Source organism: Myotis daubentonii, chromosome 1 (assembly GCF_963259705.1).
Source record: "Myotis daubentonii chromosome 1, mMyoDau2.1, whole genome shotgun sequence".
Classification (NCBI taxonomy): Eukaryota; Metazoa; Chordata; class Mammalia; order Chiroptera; family Vespertilionidae; genus Myotis; species Myotis daubentonii.
In genome coordinates this window covers 79,813,501-79,830,071 of record NC_081840.1, presented here as the reverse complement: position 1 = coordinate 79,830,071, position 16,571 = coordinate 79,813,501, and the positions used below count along the sequence as shown (strand labels likewise).

Genomic DNA, 16,571 nt, shown 5'->3' with positions numbered 1-16,571 from the left:
GGTCTTGCTGAGATCCTTCTCAGTAAAGTCAAGTGGATGGAATTCCCCTTGCCGTGTCTACTGAAATTGTGAAGCCCGGATCACTACTACCAGGGAAGCCACTCACATTGCTTGAAGCACTGGCAGCAAAGATAGAGGGCACAGCAAGAATGTGAGGGAGGTCACAAGGGGGTTCAAGTGTGTTTTGGGAATGCCAGAGTGGGGGTGATACAGCAAAGGAAGCGGAAAGAGGAGTTTCCCTTGAGGACCAGCAGAGACCTTTGAAATATGTGCATTTTATATGTAAGCCTTTTCCGGGTTGGAAAATAGCCTACAAGGTTCATAAAATTGCCCAGGGCAGCCTGCCAAGATCCTCCCAGGAGTTGACTCCTGTTGTAAACTGCTGGTCTCCAACGGAGGGTGGCGAACAGCTGCAATGAGGCTTTGGCAGGCGTTGTCCTGTTTATAGGGACAGAGATCTATTGTAGGCTCTCTGCTAACATATTCTCAACTCCCCAGTTTTTTATTTGTGGAACCAAAACAAGCTCTATTTTAACTAGACTGCGTGATCCTTTGAGCCAGCCACACAGCATGACATGCACACCCGGGATACCCAGAAAGAATGGCTTCTGACTGCAGCCTGATTCGTTATCTTTGTAGCTGCTGTAGTTTCTTGTCCAACAAAAAGCAAGACTGATCAGAGGCAAAACTGATGCATATGAGTTTGTCTCAGTTACCTAGAATGTATTTCCACCTCATTTTTTCCTACCTTCCTCATTTCTTTCAATGAAATATGAGGAAGAGCAAAGACCCCTAGAATCACGCTTTCTAGGTTCAAATACCTGCTCTGCCATTTAAAATCTGTGTGATCTAGAACCTTAGTTTCCTTATCTGTAAAATAGAGTCTCACCCCTTCCCCCCAGGTATAAACATACTAATAGGGATTTTTGAATACCAGAGCCTAATATCGAAGTGTATGCATCTTGGGTTGGAGCTTAGGTAGCTGATGGGGGAAGCTTTGGGAGGCCAAGCGGGAATTTTTCCAGCACCGTTCAGATTATACTGCACAGGAATAGAATCATAAAGTTGACCATGATTGGGGAGACCAATTAAAGTTGAAATTATAGTCCTGGGCCAGATCCATATCTGATAAAAAAGCTTAAGGACCTTCTTGAAAATCACATGCCCTGTCTGTCTGTGTGGCTCAGTTGTTGAGCATCAGCCTACGAACCAGGATGTCACGGTTTGATTCCCTGTCAGGGCACATGCCTGGGTTGCGGGCTCAGTTCCCCAGTTGGGGGCATGTGGGAGGCAGCCGATCAGTAATCTCTCTCCTCATTAATGTTTCTCTCTCTCTCTCCCTCTCCCTTCTCTCTGAAATCAGTATATATATAATTTGTGAAACTATATATAAATCTTATTTGTGAAACTGAGACATTGAAAGACTGAGTGCCTTACCTTTTAAATGGACATGGTAAATATGTGTAAAATGGGTCACATTTCTTCTCTGCCCCTCGTTGTGAGGGACTTCTTTTCAGAGTATAAAACTGATCATATAATATCAATTACAGAAAACTCATTGAAGCTCTCTCAAGAAAGTATATGCTGATGATATTATGCAAAGCAGGATTTCAAGTAGGAGATGTTGTTTTAAAATTGATGTAGATTTAGAGAATATTTTGAGAAGTTGTGCTCTGGTTTTTAGGTTTTTAGAAAATATCTAAACTTGTTCCATATATATTTTAGGTTTTGTCTTGTATTTTAGGTGCTTATAGGTTTCATATACTTAAAGTCTTTTTTGTTTTCTTGTTTTTAGTGTTATATTCCAGGTCTGTTTTAAAATATAGAAATAGCTGAATCAGGAGAATTTATAATTTACCTAAGATTTGAGTCAACAAATATCTGATATTTTTTTTGAAAAAAGATAAAAGGCTCATCTTATGCTTGATGGAAGATTTTACTCATTTATTTGTGATTTTTAATGGTTATGCTTAGTCTTTTTAAAAATTCATAACTTCTGTTATAAACTTCTGTATAGATTAAACTCCTCCTTTAAGGAAAACACCTGAACTACCACCTAAGTCTTTCACTTCCTTTTATGTACCGGTGTAGTCTCCTCACTCTGACCCTTATATTTTTAGTGTAAGTAACTCAACAAGCAATACAGAACATAGCACATAATTAAAACATTTATTTTCATGTTGTCAATTTTTGTGCAGCTTTCTTTGTATTTGGTTAGAATAGATTTGTCTATTGCCTGTGTTGTCTGCTATAAACAATGCTCTCAGGCCAATATGGTGTTTTCTTAGTTTGCCAATTTAGCTGTTGGACATCACAATGACACAAGTACTCAAAAATTGGCAGAGGCCAACAATTCGAGCTCTTTTTGGTTCGTTTTCTTTTACAACCCTTTGTTTTTCCTTTTATATAGTTAAATTCATTATTTTAAGGCCTGCCTCACATTTTGGGTTCATAATCCAATGAAGGGCATCATAGCCTGCCCTTCCCTTCTGTACTTTATTTCTACCATTACTGTAGGATTGCTATCTGGGTACTGTGGGACCAACTTAACTAATCTTTGGAATTTAAACTGTGAATGTGAAGGTTCTATTATAGAATGAATCCCTCAGAGTGAGTGATGCTTATGAAACCTCCATCTCACCTTAATAAATCCTCCATGTGGCATATTCCCAGCAGCTTCTTTTTTTTAAATTGTTGACGATGTTATCTTTTGGCTCCATTATATCATTTGTTAAAGTTAGGATGTAGCGATTGGCAAGAAGGTTAAAAAGTCCACCCACAGTGTAAATAAACTTGTGTAAACACAGGTCTTGTGGTCTAGGTGTTGCGCAGAGTTTGTTCTTTGGATGTTAAACCTACAAGAACAATGTGCTTGCCAAACATGTACACAAGGGAAGAGGAGAAGAAAATAGTCTAGATTTATAGTTGAAGCAGATGTGAGTCACTGACTTGGACAATCCTTTGAACATAATGTCTCCTACACAAGGAGGGTTAGTATATACTGGGGAAGGAAGCCAGCTACGTTGCAGGGTATTTGGTAGTCTGATGGTGGAAAAGAGCTCCCCCTTTTCCTTCCTTAAAGAGTTAAACTATATTTTAGGTTTTTATATGTGTCATGCTCTTAAAAAATATAAGTAGGCGATGACCTGGACTGCTGTGTATGGTTGTGCTGCTTGTGCTGATCCTAAGGCAGTGATGGCGAACCTATGACACCTCTGACACGCGAACTCATTTTTTTGGTTGATTTTTCTTTGTTAAATGGCATTTAAATATATAAAATAAATATCAAAAATATAAGTATTTGCTTTACTATGGTTGCAAATATCAAAAAATTTCTATATGTGACACGGCACCAGAGTTAAGTTAGGATTTTCAAAATGCTGACACGCCGAGCTCAAAAGGTTCGTCATCACTGTCTAAGGTGTGTTTCTAAGGGAGAAAGTTCAGGCTGATATCTCGCTGGTGTTCTGTTTACCCGGCCATGGGCCCTGGCGTGGAGCTGCATTTGCTCAGAGGAACGGTCCCATTTTCTTCTCACAAAAATGCTACCCCGGCATGTTATAACTTTTCATATCACTTGCTCTTCTTTCTCACTATTCTTTGAAGGTGGGAATTCATCCAGTTTCACCTTTTGGATTCCCAACACCATGCCTGGACTGGAGCTGAAGAGAGGAGGGCAGATTGATAATTAGATTTCAATAAAATATCTTTGAAAGAGTGTTTTTGGTAGAATGAGAATATTTCCATGCGGAATTCTCTGACCTATTTCTTATTTCACAAACCAGAGATAATCATATTAACATCTTGGCAAATGTTTTTAGACATCTTGTTATGCATATAAATACACACATGTGACTTTCTATTCTTGAGCCCATTTTTTGTTTTGTAATCTCCTTGTTTTCACTCTGTAGTTTGTCATGGTCATTTTCCAAGTCAATATCTATAGATCTATGCCATGACTTTTAAAGACTATGTAATATTCCATTGAGTGGATGGCTATACTGTACTTAATCAATGAAGATTGGATATTGATGGATATTTAGGTTTTTTATAATGTTTTGCTCTTAAAAATGAATCTGAAGTAAACCTGAGTTTTTAACATAGGCATGCATGCTCATACCATTTTCTGCAATAGTAGAGCTGATGGTTCAAAGCTTCCAACTCAAATATTAATCTCTGTGAGAGAGAAATTATGCCTTCCCCATAATCTTTATACCAGTAGGAGTGAGTTAAAAATGGCATAGTGTGCCTGGTCATTGTTGCTCAGTGGTTGAACTTAAACCCATGAGCCAGGAGGTAAGGTTTGATTCCCTGTAGGGGCACATGCCTGGATTTTGGGCTCTATCCCAGGTGGGGGCATGCAGGAGGCAGCCAATTGATGTTTCTCTCTCATCATTGATGTTTCTGTCTCTCTCTCCCTCTCCCTTACTCTCTCTGAAATCAATAAAAACATTTTTAAAAAATAAAACTAGCATATCTAATGATTCTAATATACAATCATAAAGCAAACTTTGGAAGATGCATTTAGCAACAATCTTGATTGCACACTTGGGATTGAGTGTGTTTGTAAGTCATGCAGTGCTATATAAACCTCAGTGACTCATTACTAGGGCTTTAAAGAGTACCTGCTATGTTCTCGCAAGAAAGGTTTATGGAATCCATTTACTTATTTTATAAAAATTCACTAAATGTGGGAGATAGGAGGGATCTCCAATGACAATGGTACTGAACCTATTTGTACAGCACAATAAACCAGAGATTATTAAGAAAACAAGCCCAGGCCCTGCTCCATAAATCCCCCAAATTTCTGTGAACAGGCCCTGGGCATCCCAGTTGATGTTGATGTTCATCTTTTTTAATTTTTTTTATTGATTAAGGTATTACAAATGTGTCTTTATCCCCCCATTGTCCCCTCATCCCCCCGATCTTGCCCTCACCCTCACCCCCTGTTGTCTGCATCCATCTCTTATGCTTATATGCATGCATACAAGTCCTTTGGTTGATCTCTCCCCTTTACCCCACCCTCCCCTACCTTCCCTCTGAGGTTTGAGCATCTGATCGATGCTTCTCTGTCTCTAGATCTGTTTTTGTTCATTGGTTTATGTTGTTCATTAAGTCCACAAATGAGTGAGATCATGTGATATTTATCTTTCTCTGATTGACCTATTTCACTTAGTATAATGCTCTCCAACTCCATCCATGCTGTTGCAAATGGTAGGACTTCCTTTTTACTGCGGCATAGATGTGCCAAAGTTTTTAAATCCACTCATCTGCTGATGTGCACTTAGGCTGTTTCCAAATCTTAGCTATTGTAAATTGTGCTGCTATGAACATAGGGGTGCATATATCCTTTCTGATTGGTGTTTCTGGTTTCTTGGGATAAATTCCTAGAAGTGGGATCACTGGGTCAAATGGCAGTTCCATTTTTAGTTTTATGAGGAAACTCCATACTGTCTTCCATAGTGGCTGCACCAGTCTGCATTCCCACCAGCAGTGCACAAGTGTTCCTTTTTCTCCACATCCTCTCCAGCACTTGTCGTTTGTTGATTTGTTGATGATAGCCATTCTGACAGGTGTGAGATGGTACCTCATTGTCATTTTGATTTGCATCTCTCGGATGATTAGTGACTTTGAGCATGTTTTCATGTGTCTCTTGGCCTTCCTTATGTCTTCTTTTGAAAAGTATATATTTAGATCTGCTGCCCATTTTTTGATTGGGTTGTCTTCCTTTTGTTAAGTTGCATGAGTTACTTTTAAATGTTGGAAATTAAATGCTTATTGGAGATATCGTTGGCAAATATGTTCTCCCATGCAGTGGGCTTTCTTGTTGTTTGGTTGATGGTTTCTTTTGCTGTGTAAAATCTTTTTATTTTGAAGTAGTCCCATTTGTTTATTTTCCCTTTAGTTTTCATTACTCTAGGAGCTGTGTCGGTGAAGATATTGCTTCGGCATATATCTGAGATCTTGCTGCCTGTGGATTCCTCTAATATTTTTATGGTTTCCCATCTTATGTTTAAGTCCTTTATGCATTTTGAGTTTGTTTTTGTGTATGGTGTAAGTTGGTGGTCTAGTTTCATTTTTTTGCATGTGTCTAACCAAGTTTTTCAGCAGCATTTATTGAAGAGACTGTCTTGACTCCATTGTATGTTCTTGCCTCCTTTGTCAAATATTAATTGAGCATAGTGGTTTGGGTCAATTTCTGGGTTCTCTAGTCTATTCCATTGGTCTATATGTCTGTTCTTGTGCCAGTACTGGGCAGTTTTGAGAGCAGTGGCTTTGTAATACAGTTTGATATCTGGTATCGAGATCCCTCCTACTTTGTTCTTCTTTCTCAGGATCGCTGCAGCTATTTTTTTTTTTTTATTCCAGATGATTTTTTGGAGAGTTCTTTCTAGATCTGTGAAATATGCCATTGGTATTTTAATGGGGAATGCATTGAATTTATAGAGTGCTTTGGGTAGTATGGACATTTTAATGATGTTGATTCTACCAATCCATGAACACGGTATGTTATTTCATCTGTTTATGTCTTCCTCTATCTCTTTTTTCAACGTCTTGTAGTTTTCTGAGTACAGGTCTTTTACCTCCTTAGTTAAGTTTATTCCTAGGTATCTTAATTTTTTTTGTGCGATGGTAAATGGGATTGTTTTTGTAATTTCTCTTTCTGTAAGTTCAATATTGGTGTATAAAAATGCCATAGATTTCTTGGCATTAATTTTGTATCCTGCTACTTTGACAAATTTGTTTATTACGTCTAATAATGTTTTGATGGAGTCTTTAGGGTTCTGTATGTACAGTATCATGTCATCTGCAAATAATGACAATTTTACTTCTTCTTTTCCATTTTGGATGCCTTTTTATTTCTTCTTCTTGTCTGATCGCTATGGCTAGTACTTCTAGTACTATGTTGAACAGAAATGGTGAAAGCAGGCATACTTGTCTTGTTCCTGTTCTTAAGGGAAATGGTTTTAGTTTTTGCCCATTGAGTCTGATGTTGGCTGGAGTTTTGTCATATAAGGCTTTTATTATGTTGAGGTACGATCCTTCTATTCCAACTTTGCTCAGCGTTTTTATCAGAAAAGGGTGCTGGACTTTGTCAAATGCCTTTTCTGCATCAATCGATATGATTATGTGATTTTTGTCTCTCAGTTTGTTTATGTGATGTATCACGTTTATTGATTTGCGGATGTTGGACCAGCCTTGCATCCCTGGAATAAATCCCACTTGGTCATGGTATATAATTTTTCTAATGTAACGCTAGATCCGGTTTGCTAGAATTTTGTTGATGGTTTTAGCATCTATGTTCATGAGGGATATTGGCCTGTAATTCTCTTTCTTTGTGGTGTCTTTATCTGGTTTTGGGATTAGGGTAATGCTGGCTTCATAGAAAGAGCTTGGAAGTGTGCTATCTCTTGAATTTTTTGGAATAGTCTGAGGATTGTTGTTAGTTCTTCTTCAAATGTTCGGTAAAACTCCCCTGTGAAGCCATCTGGTCCAGGGCTTTTGTTTGCTTTTGGATTACTGTTTCAATTTCATCAGGAGTTATCAGCCTATTCAGGTTTTTTGATTCTTCCTGATTGAGTTTTGGAAGGTTGTATTTTTATAGGAATATGTCCATTTCGTCGAGGTTGTCCAGTTTTTTGGAGTAGAGTTATTCGTAGTATTTTTTTTTTTTTTACAATCATTTGTATATCAGTAGGACCAGTGAGAATGAAGAACTGATGGAGGCCAGAAATATTAAATCGAATCCACAGGAGTTGATGATTAGTTAGTTTTTTATAGGGAGTTAGAGGGTTGGAGGGAAAAGGCGGTGTCTAGGTTAACTCTTAGTGAAAATGCTCAGTGGGCAGCTAAGTAAGTGGCTTTAAAGCAAGTAAGGCAGTGAGTACTGGGTGTATGATTAGTGTTATCAGATTAAAGGAAAGAGTGGAAGCTGCAATAGTTACAATTTGACTGTTGTAGAATTTCAAAAGAAAGTGGCAATGCAGAGAAGTCCTATCTTGGAGCATAGCCTTGTTTGTTTCATTTATAAGTTATTTGAAGTCACCTCACTATAGTTCCCAAGCACTAGGGAAGACCAGCTGATTCTCCCTTAAAGTCTTCCAGGGTGACATCATGTTTGCGGTTAACCTTGGAGAATTCTGAAACTTGGTATCAGCTTGTTTTGAGAGCATCTGCCTTAGGGTTGAGTCACAGGGGTAATGCCTAAAACCAGGATTCTGGTTACTCACTGGCAATGGGAACATGATTGTCATACAGCTCAGATTACCTTTGTTGGTGCAGCCAGTGCCAAAATATGATCAAATGATTGCACATGAACCATGAGATCCAAACAGGGAAGTTAATGAGGCAAAATGAATCAGTTATCTAATGATAGTAAGATAAATAGATGGCACCTCTATCTCACCAGAGAAGGCTTTGGCCTCTCTCTCAGCTGAGAAAATTTAAGCCTGTTGGCTACAACCACTTAGAACTGTGATAATAAATGCCCAGCCAAAGGGCATCTGCAGTTTTAATTTGCTGGAGTCCCTGCCACTCTTCCTTGTCTTCTGATCACTGAGGACAAGTGTCAATTTAACTATTGGAAGTAAAAAAACAAAGTTAGTGTTGGATTATAAAAGTACCTTTATTTGTACCCATTTCCTTATGTCCTCTGCCTAATCCCTGAGATCATAGGAGTTTGCAATTCCTACTCTGCAGGATAATTTTATATTCTGGGGACCTGTCGGGAGTGAAGGGCCATCTCACTACAGTAGCCATGGACTAACAAAGATGAATGTGGATTAGATGGCTCAAAGCGAAAAGAAGATAGATGGAAAGTCTTGAAAAATATTTAAACTAACTGCAATTAGTTTCCACAACTACCACTTAAGGCTGCTTTGACTTGCAAATCATATTGTATGTTGGAAGAGAAAGCTTTGTAATTATAGCTTGTAGAAGCTGCGGATCAGGAAAAAACTTTTTTGTAGGGGAGAAAAAATAATCTTCCCTCTACCCTTCTGCATTCTTAGCTGAGACCCCTGTAATAAAAAACAAGATAACAAGAGGAAAAAAACCCAAACAGGTTTATTAACAGGTATACCTCATGTAAAAGGAGTAATCCATCAGGTGGGTTAGATTTTAGGATTAAATACCATTTTAATAGGGAAAGGGGAGGGTGAATACAGAACTCTTAGAAGAAAGTAAATGATTTATAGGAAAGACAAATGGGCTCTTAGAAGAAGAGATGGGCCCTGGCCAGTGCGGGTCAGTTGGTTGGTGTGTCATCCGGTACATCGGAAGGTGGTGTGTTAGATTCCCAGTCGGGCACGCGGGGGAAGCAAGCTAGCAATGTTTCTTTCTCTCTCTAAAGTCAATTTTAAAAATGTCTTTTAAAGAATGGGAAGTAGGATAATTTGTGGCCAAGTTTGTCAGGAGTGTGGTGTTGGCTTTTAGTCTTCTCTCCTGTGGCCAAAGGCACTCTTCTCTCATTGATGAAGTTCCCAGGGAGGGGGTTTATGACACTGGGTTCCTTTGGAGGATCTGCCCTTAGGCAGGCAAGGGGAGTTCAGAGAAAGCTTCTGCCTGCATTTACGGTCTTCCAGACGCCTTCATCTCAAAGTGATCAATGTGCTTAAGTGGCATATTTTAGGGGGGCATGTTCTGCTACCCTTCAGGGTGATGTAGGTTGGAGTAACTATGGCCATTGGTTCACCATTGCTGTTGTATTCATCTTGTTTCCTTACAGTGGGATCCCAGTTTTGGCTGGACATAGATTTATCAGCAGTAAGATGTAAGATCCGATAAAGCTGCTTAATTGAATACAGAGAAAAAAACCCTTTACATTTTCTTCCTGTATGCTTTCCTGAGAATGCATTTCTTTTCATTCCATGGTTCTTCTTTAAGCTATTGGCTTTTAAATTAGGTGTCAGTCTGTTCGATGCTGCTCTGCCTCTGTATCTATTTTTGTTCGTCAGTTTATAATGGTCTTTATTATCCGCAGACTGTCAAACTACAGCGGGAAGGCCGAAGAGGGTTGGGGTGGGGGTGGGGGGGGTAAGAGATCAACTGAAGGACTTGTATGCATGCATATAAGCATAACCAATGGACACAAGACCCTGGGCGGGAGACAGGGGAAGGTCAAGGAGGGAAGAAAAAAAAGGAGACATATGTACTACTCTTCGTAATATTTTAAGCAATAAAACAAAGTTTTAAAAAAATTAGTTGTCAGGATGACTGCAGGAGAACCAGTTAAGGAGTTGGTTAAAATACAGATCCCAAGATTTTTTGTGAGTGGGTGTGAAGGAGGTGACCAGGAGTCTGCATTTTTGGAAAGCTCTCCATGATGCACTCAGATGTGAAATCAGGTTTGGGAGACACTCTTACAGATTATTGCTACAGAGTTGCAGTAATACCCTTTGACATTCCAAGTCTTTCCCTTCTAAGCCACTGTACATCCCCATTTCCAGGGTGGCATTTAAAACATACATATGTACATGCGTGATTTCACTAAGGCCTGTTGTCATTGTCAACAAAAGAACATCCAAACCTATAAAAATATTGGTAAGACTTTATTAGAGTTTATGTGAGCCAAACTGAGGACATGCCCTGAAGCAAGATCTCAATGGATTGAGAAAATGTTTTGGAGAATGGAACTTTGGCAGTTCTTTTTATGCATTTATAATTGAAGAAGAAACTATAAGGAAGGTTACATGAAATCCATTGGTGGTTGATTAAAAAGGCAGGAGAAAGCAAAACAGGAAAATCTCTGGGACTGCATAAAAAGCAAAATAGAAAAACACATACTTCTTTTACCTTGGTGGGTGTAGGATAGTTAGCATTTAACATGAACAGTAAATAGAGGTGGGAGGAGGGCAAAAGGTAACAATGAGGAGTTTGGTGCATGTGTTCCTGTGAGGGTCTGGAAAAGATGACTCTGGCAGGCCAAAGGTATGCCATCCCAGATGCACAAGAACAATGGACAGGCCTTGCTTAGGTAAGAAAACCTTTTACTAAGGAAGCTATAGTGCTGGGGTGTGACTACCCACCATGACCTACCCAGTGGGAATTTATGATCAGATCATCCTGTGTGGTTACTTTTGATCACTGAGCTTGTCAGGCCTGACATGTAGCCCCTTTCTGGTTCACAGTATCATTGTCCTAAACAACAATTCTGATAATTTCTCATAAAAATAAGTTGGATAATGTCCTACTGGAGAGTTTCCTGAAGGTGATACCAATAAACTCCTTATCCTTTTAACACTTAGTATAGAGCTTTCCATATTTTAGAACATTTATTCACAATTTAAGGGTTTCATATTCATGAATGAGACAAGTGAGGCTTTGGTAAATAAAAGGTTGTATTTCTCTTTTACAACTACTTTCTGGTATGGATGGCAACATTTACTCACTTAATGCAAGTTCAGAAGGCCTTTTATTTTTCATATTATAATAAGAGAGGTAATAAAAAATACCATTTTAACCATATATTATGATTCGGGCACTAGAAATAAGTGATATTGTAATGCATGGTTCCACTTAATTCTTTCAGTGGTTCCATGAGGTAGGTGAAGATATCTATGTAAACCAAGGGTCTGAAGTTTTAAGAGATTTGTCCAGTCACATGTAGATCTTAAGTTTTTGAGCTGAAATTTCAACCCAAGTTCAGTGATTTTATTTTTCCGTTTTTTGTTCTTGGCCACTGAATATTAGCATAAAAAAATACAGCAAAAGGTCATTTCTATTTCTTACTAGTTTTTCAAAAGAAGAATAGAATTTCCTAGGAGTTTGATAAAACATGCATGCCACTTTTTTTTTTCTTTTTTGACACACTTTACATAATAAAATGATAGCTTTCCATTTTTAACCACATTTTTAGAAAAATATGAATCTGAGATGGAAAATTAAAAACTATGCCACAGTTGGGTAGGTCCTGGTCAGAGAATGCCTGTTGAGTTTGGGAGTGTGACTTTCTTTCTGCATTGCTTATAGAATGCTTGAAGTCACTCTGCTCCACTGGCTTTCGTTTTCTCCTATCGCCAAAAGGTGACAGGTGAGAGGCCTTGGAGCTAGAAAAGAACTAGTATAGGTTTCTCTCTTAAAAAAAAAAAAAAAATCCCTGTTAATTATAACACCTGCCTAGGAAAGTCACGTGGTAAAACAGGAAATTCTCTTTGCTAACTTCTAGGAAATCACAGGGAATCAGTTAGTGGTCAGTACATTGAAAAACAGGTCCCTCACTGTTGTCTTTTTGTTCTCAGCCAGTATGAAGAACCTGGTAGCAATGATAAAATGTCATAATGTCATAATCAGAGCACACATAGATCGGATATAGACTTATAATATGTAGTATAGAGATATAGATAGATAATAAAAAGTGGTACTTTTTATTCTTTATGCTTGGTGTCACTAAGAATATCTGTTTTATTACAGAATTGAAACCAGGAGAAATTTCTTTAACCAGGGGGTACTTTTTAAAAAAAAAATATCTCTTTTCTACCATGAGGTTACAGATGTGGTCTAGTTATAGGAGGACAGATGTGCTGGTAACAATTGTGAATCTTGCTTTGGGAAACATGTTCCCCTGGTCTTTCATCATGAGTCATCTAGATTTATGTGAAACCTTTGGTGCAGTCATCAGTAAATTCCTGGAGAACAGGGACCATGTCTTAATGATTTCTTGCATCTCCAATACTGTGTAGAGGTAGCATTTAGTAGGACCAGTTGGCTCAATTTTACAGCAGGCTGATCAACTCCATGAGCTGCTGTTACCATACACATATAGCTGTGCTAGCGATCCATATGTAGGATCTCTGGATATTCTGTATTACCTGCATGACCAACCCATAAGCCCTCTCTGTACTATTAGTTCTGATTTATTAATTGCCTGAACAAATGTTGGTTACTGATTAAAGTGTAGACTATGACTAGTGTGACAGAAAACATTTACTCAAATTATGGTTGAGCTTTTTGGATGATAGGGTCAACCTTGAATATATTCAGTACAAATAAGTAGAATTAAGTCCATTAGGGAAGTATAGCTTTTAGAAAACTAAATATAACATGGGGACTGTGCATGTGTAAGTTTTTTGGGAGGGAGAATAAGAAGGGGGACTCATTGTGAGTCAGCAACATACTGCTTTATTTTCTTAGTTATTGGGTGCATACCACCAGTTAACCACAGGAGCATAACATGTGGGAACCGCTGGGTAACATTTCCAAAATACTTAGTATTTGTCAGACAGTTTTATAATTCTGTGGCAATTAGATACAGAGGAGCATTGGAAAATAGGACCTATTGAAAGAGGCTAATAAATAAGGATTAGTTGCTTAGCCTGAGCCAAAGCACTGAGTGGTGATTATATTAATGGTCTTCTGTGGCATGTATAGTTATTATGTAGATTATGTAGATGATATAATTATCTCCACTATGAATAGAATTAAGGAAATAGATTTACATTAGAGTTAAAGGAGATTTTGAAGGAGCGAAAACTAACTTTAAGGATTGCTGGACAGTGGAAAGACTTCTCAACTGGAGATGTGGAGTCATGTTCCTTACAGGATAGGAGTGGGGGTGGATATGCATGCTATTAGACTTAGATGCAGTTGGGGTGCAGACTGACAAACTTTCTAGATCCCATTCTGTGCTGCTCATCTCACATTGTGTTTGACATATTCAGTGACTAAGTCAGTATTCTCTTTTCATTTGTATTTTTTCATAGTTATTACAAATGCCAAGACCTTGCTTTTAATGATTCTGTAATGCACCTCAAGCAAAAGAGAGGCTAAACCACAAATGGAAAATTACTTCACCTGCAAGTCAACTTGCTGCTCATTTTTATACAGGCCCTTAGAATGTTCTCTATTCCAACTTGCCTTTTCTTTTTCTTCCTTAGGAAACTTATTGTGCACCCCCCTCGATTGTTCTACAATGAGTGCCAAGTCGACCATCAGCAAGGAGATTTTCGCACCTCTTGACGAAAGGATGCTGGGAGCTGTCCAAGTCAAGAGGAGGACAAAGAAAAAGATTCCTTTCTTGGCAACTGGGGGTCAAGGCGAATACTTAACTTACATCTGCCTGTCAGGTAATGGAAGCCAGATACTAATATTATTAAAACAACTTCTCTTTTAAAACAGTTCATTCTGAGGAACCCAGGAGGGTTATATACACAAGCTCTGTACATGTCTGCTCGTGCGCTCTGCTTTTCTGTTGTCTGCTCTGACCCTTACATACTCATGGCACTTCTACTTCTGAGGTTGCCTTATATGGGAAAGGTAAGGAGGCTGAATGTTCATGTGTTTTCTGATTCATTCAGAGCTTCTGTAAAGGATTTGGCAGACACAGTTGCTTGTCCATACTTCTTTCACTAGGACATTGGCAGAATGTGGGCTAGCCTTCGGGATTTTTGTTTTAGAACAATTCCTGATATTTGGATAATTGTCCTTACCAGCAGCCTGAGTTTCATTGAATTTCTTTTTCTTAACAGTTGCCAATAACCAGTAATAGTTTCTCTTAAGATAACTGTCGGCGCATTATGGAATGTGAGGAAGTAGTCTGAGCTCATAGATCACTTCTTTGCCTGACAGCTGTTCCTTGTCAGAAAGACATCTGTGTCTATTAAGCCTAGTATTGTGTTAGATTATAATTTTTCCCTTTCTTTTTGTGATTGTAGGAGATCTGTGGGATTTACTGTGGACTTACACCAAGTTTTTTTGAGATAAAATTTGGATACATTTTCCATGGAGTTATGGGATATTTGTAATATTTCTGATATTTCTTATAACTGGGCAATGGAAGAATTAAGCTTGCCTTAATTTATTTTTTAAAAAATTTCCTTTAATTGTGGCTTGGGAATAAAACTTTTTTGGACTCATTTTTAGCTTAAAAAAATTAAGCCTGTGATTATTTAAGTTTATCACAATTTATTTCAGGGTAGAGAGAGCATTTTTTTTTCCAGAAAGAACATGTAAAGATAATAATAAGACTGTATCATAGTAAAAATTGAAATGAGAACAACCCTAGCCAATGTGACTCAGTTGATGGAGTGTCATCTCAAGCACCAAAGAGTCGTGGGTTCTATTCCTGGTCAGGGCATAGACCATCCATCTTTTCTTTGACTACTGCCTTTAAAAAAATCTCAAGTTGAGGGTTTGGGGAATGTATGGGAGGCAATAAATTGGTCTTTCTCTTTCTCTCTCTCTCTCCCTCCCTCCCTTCCTTCCTCTCTCTCTAAAAACAATATCCTTGGGTGAGGATTAAAATAAATAATTAAAAATAAATAAAATAAAATGAAATGAGAACATAGCCCCTTTGGTAAGAATGCCATCTCAATGGTTAAAATAAAGCTTTTATTTAAATGAGTGTGAGAGAATTGACCTCACACTCATTTAAATATTGGTCTCTCTTTTTAATCCCCAAAAAAGATTAGGTTAATAAAATCTGGTTATTGTTGGAGGACATTTGCATGCCTTTAGTGTGCTGGGCAGTGCCTGGCATATAATAGGGGCTCTAGTCGTATCTAATGACTAAATGAAAGAAAGATGTAGTCATTCCTAATACATTCCTAGTATTTTGTTACTGAGACTTAGGTCTTAAAATTTTTTTTCATATTCTTAAATTTAGGTTCTAGAGCAGTGGTTCTCAACCTTCTGGCCCTTTAAATACAGTTCCTCAGGTTGTGACCAACCATAAAGTTATTTTTGTTGCTAATTCATAACTGTAATGTTGCTACTGTTATGAATCATAATGTACATATCTGATATGCAGGATGGTCTTAGACGACCCCTGTGAAAGGGTCGTTCGACCACCAAAGGGGTAGCGACCCACAGGTTGAGAACTGATGTTCTAGAGCTTTTGCTTGCACCAATTAAAGAGAAATGTGTTATAATAAATTTTTTGTGTTGGCTGAGCTGAACCTGGACACATAGTGATTCTAATTTTATTTAGAAGTTTTGCTTGCATTTGAGGCACATGCTATTATTGTTGGCATATTTCAGATCATATAGTTTGCGGGAGTGATATGGGGATCTTAACTGCCTCATCTCATGGAGCAGCATAACCATTTCCCCTGCTGTAGGAGATGATGACTGAATAACTGCATTTCCTTTACAAATGGTTTAAAGTCTGAAACTCTGAGAATTGCTCATTCATTGTAATGGAGGAAAATCTTTTGTTCTGAAAGTCTTCATCCTTTTAATGTACTTGAATTTTGAGAGGACAGGTTGATAAAATAGATCTGACATTTAAGCAGATGTGTTCATGGAAACGGGCAGGAGAAGGCCAGGCAACTTTGACACCCAAACATTTTTTGCAGTTTGATTTTTCTTAGAATTGAGACAGAAGCAGCCACCTTTATTTTCTTATGTGAAACGTAGAGGAATATCATTCACATCTCTGTTAAGGTAATGTTTTTTTATTAAGAAGTAATTCATTAGTTACTCAAATATTTATTAAGCACTTTTTATGTGCTGACCACTCTAAGTGCTTAGGGGTTCAGATATGAGAAAAACTCATGAAGCATACCTTGTTTCATGGGGAAGGAGCAATAAACATTAATAAGTTTACTCATTAAAAATGTAATCATTAACCAAAA

At 38.0% G+C, this 16,571-nt stretch overlaps 1 protein-coding gene across 4 annotated transcripts in view; it reads left to right on the top strand.

Moving 5' to 3' along the window:
• Positions 1–16,571, top strand: part of STXBP6 (syntaxin binding protein 6) — a 269,555-nt gene that overhangs the window by 76,895 nt on the left and 176,089 nt on the right. For all 4 annotated transcript variants that reach the window (XM_059709535.1, XM_059709527.1, XM_059709520.1 and 1 more), the window contains one exon: positions 13,875–14,063. In XM_059709535.1, coding sequence (XP_059565518.1) covers positions 13,910–14,063 — 154 coding nt within the window. In that variant the 5' untranslated portion in view covers positions 13,875–13,909. The remainder of the gene's footprint in view (positions 1–13,874; positions 14,064–16,571) is intronic.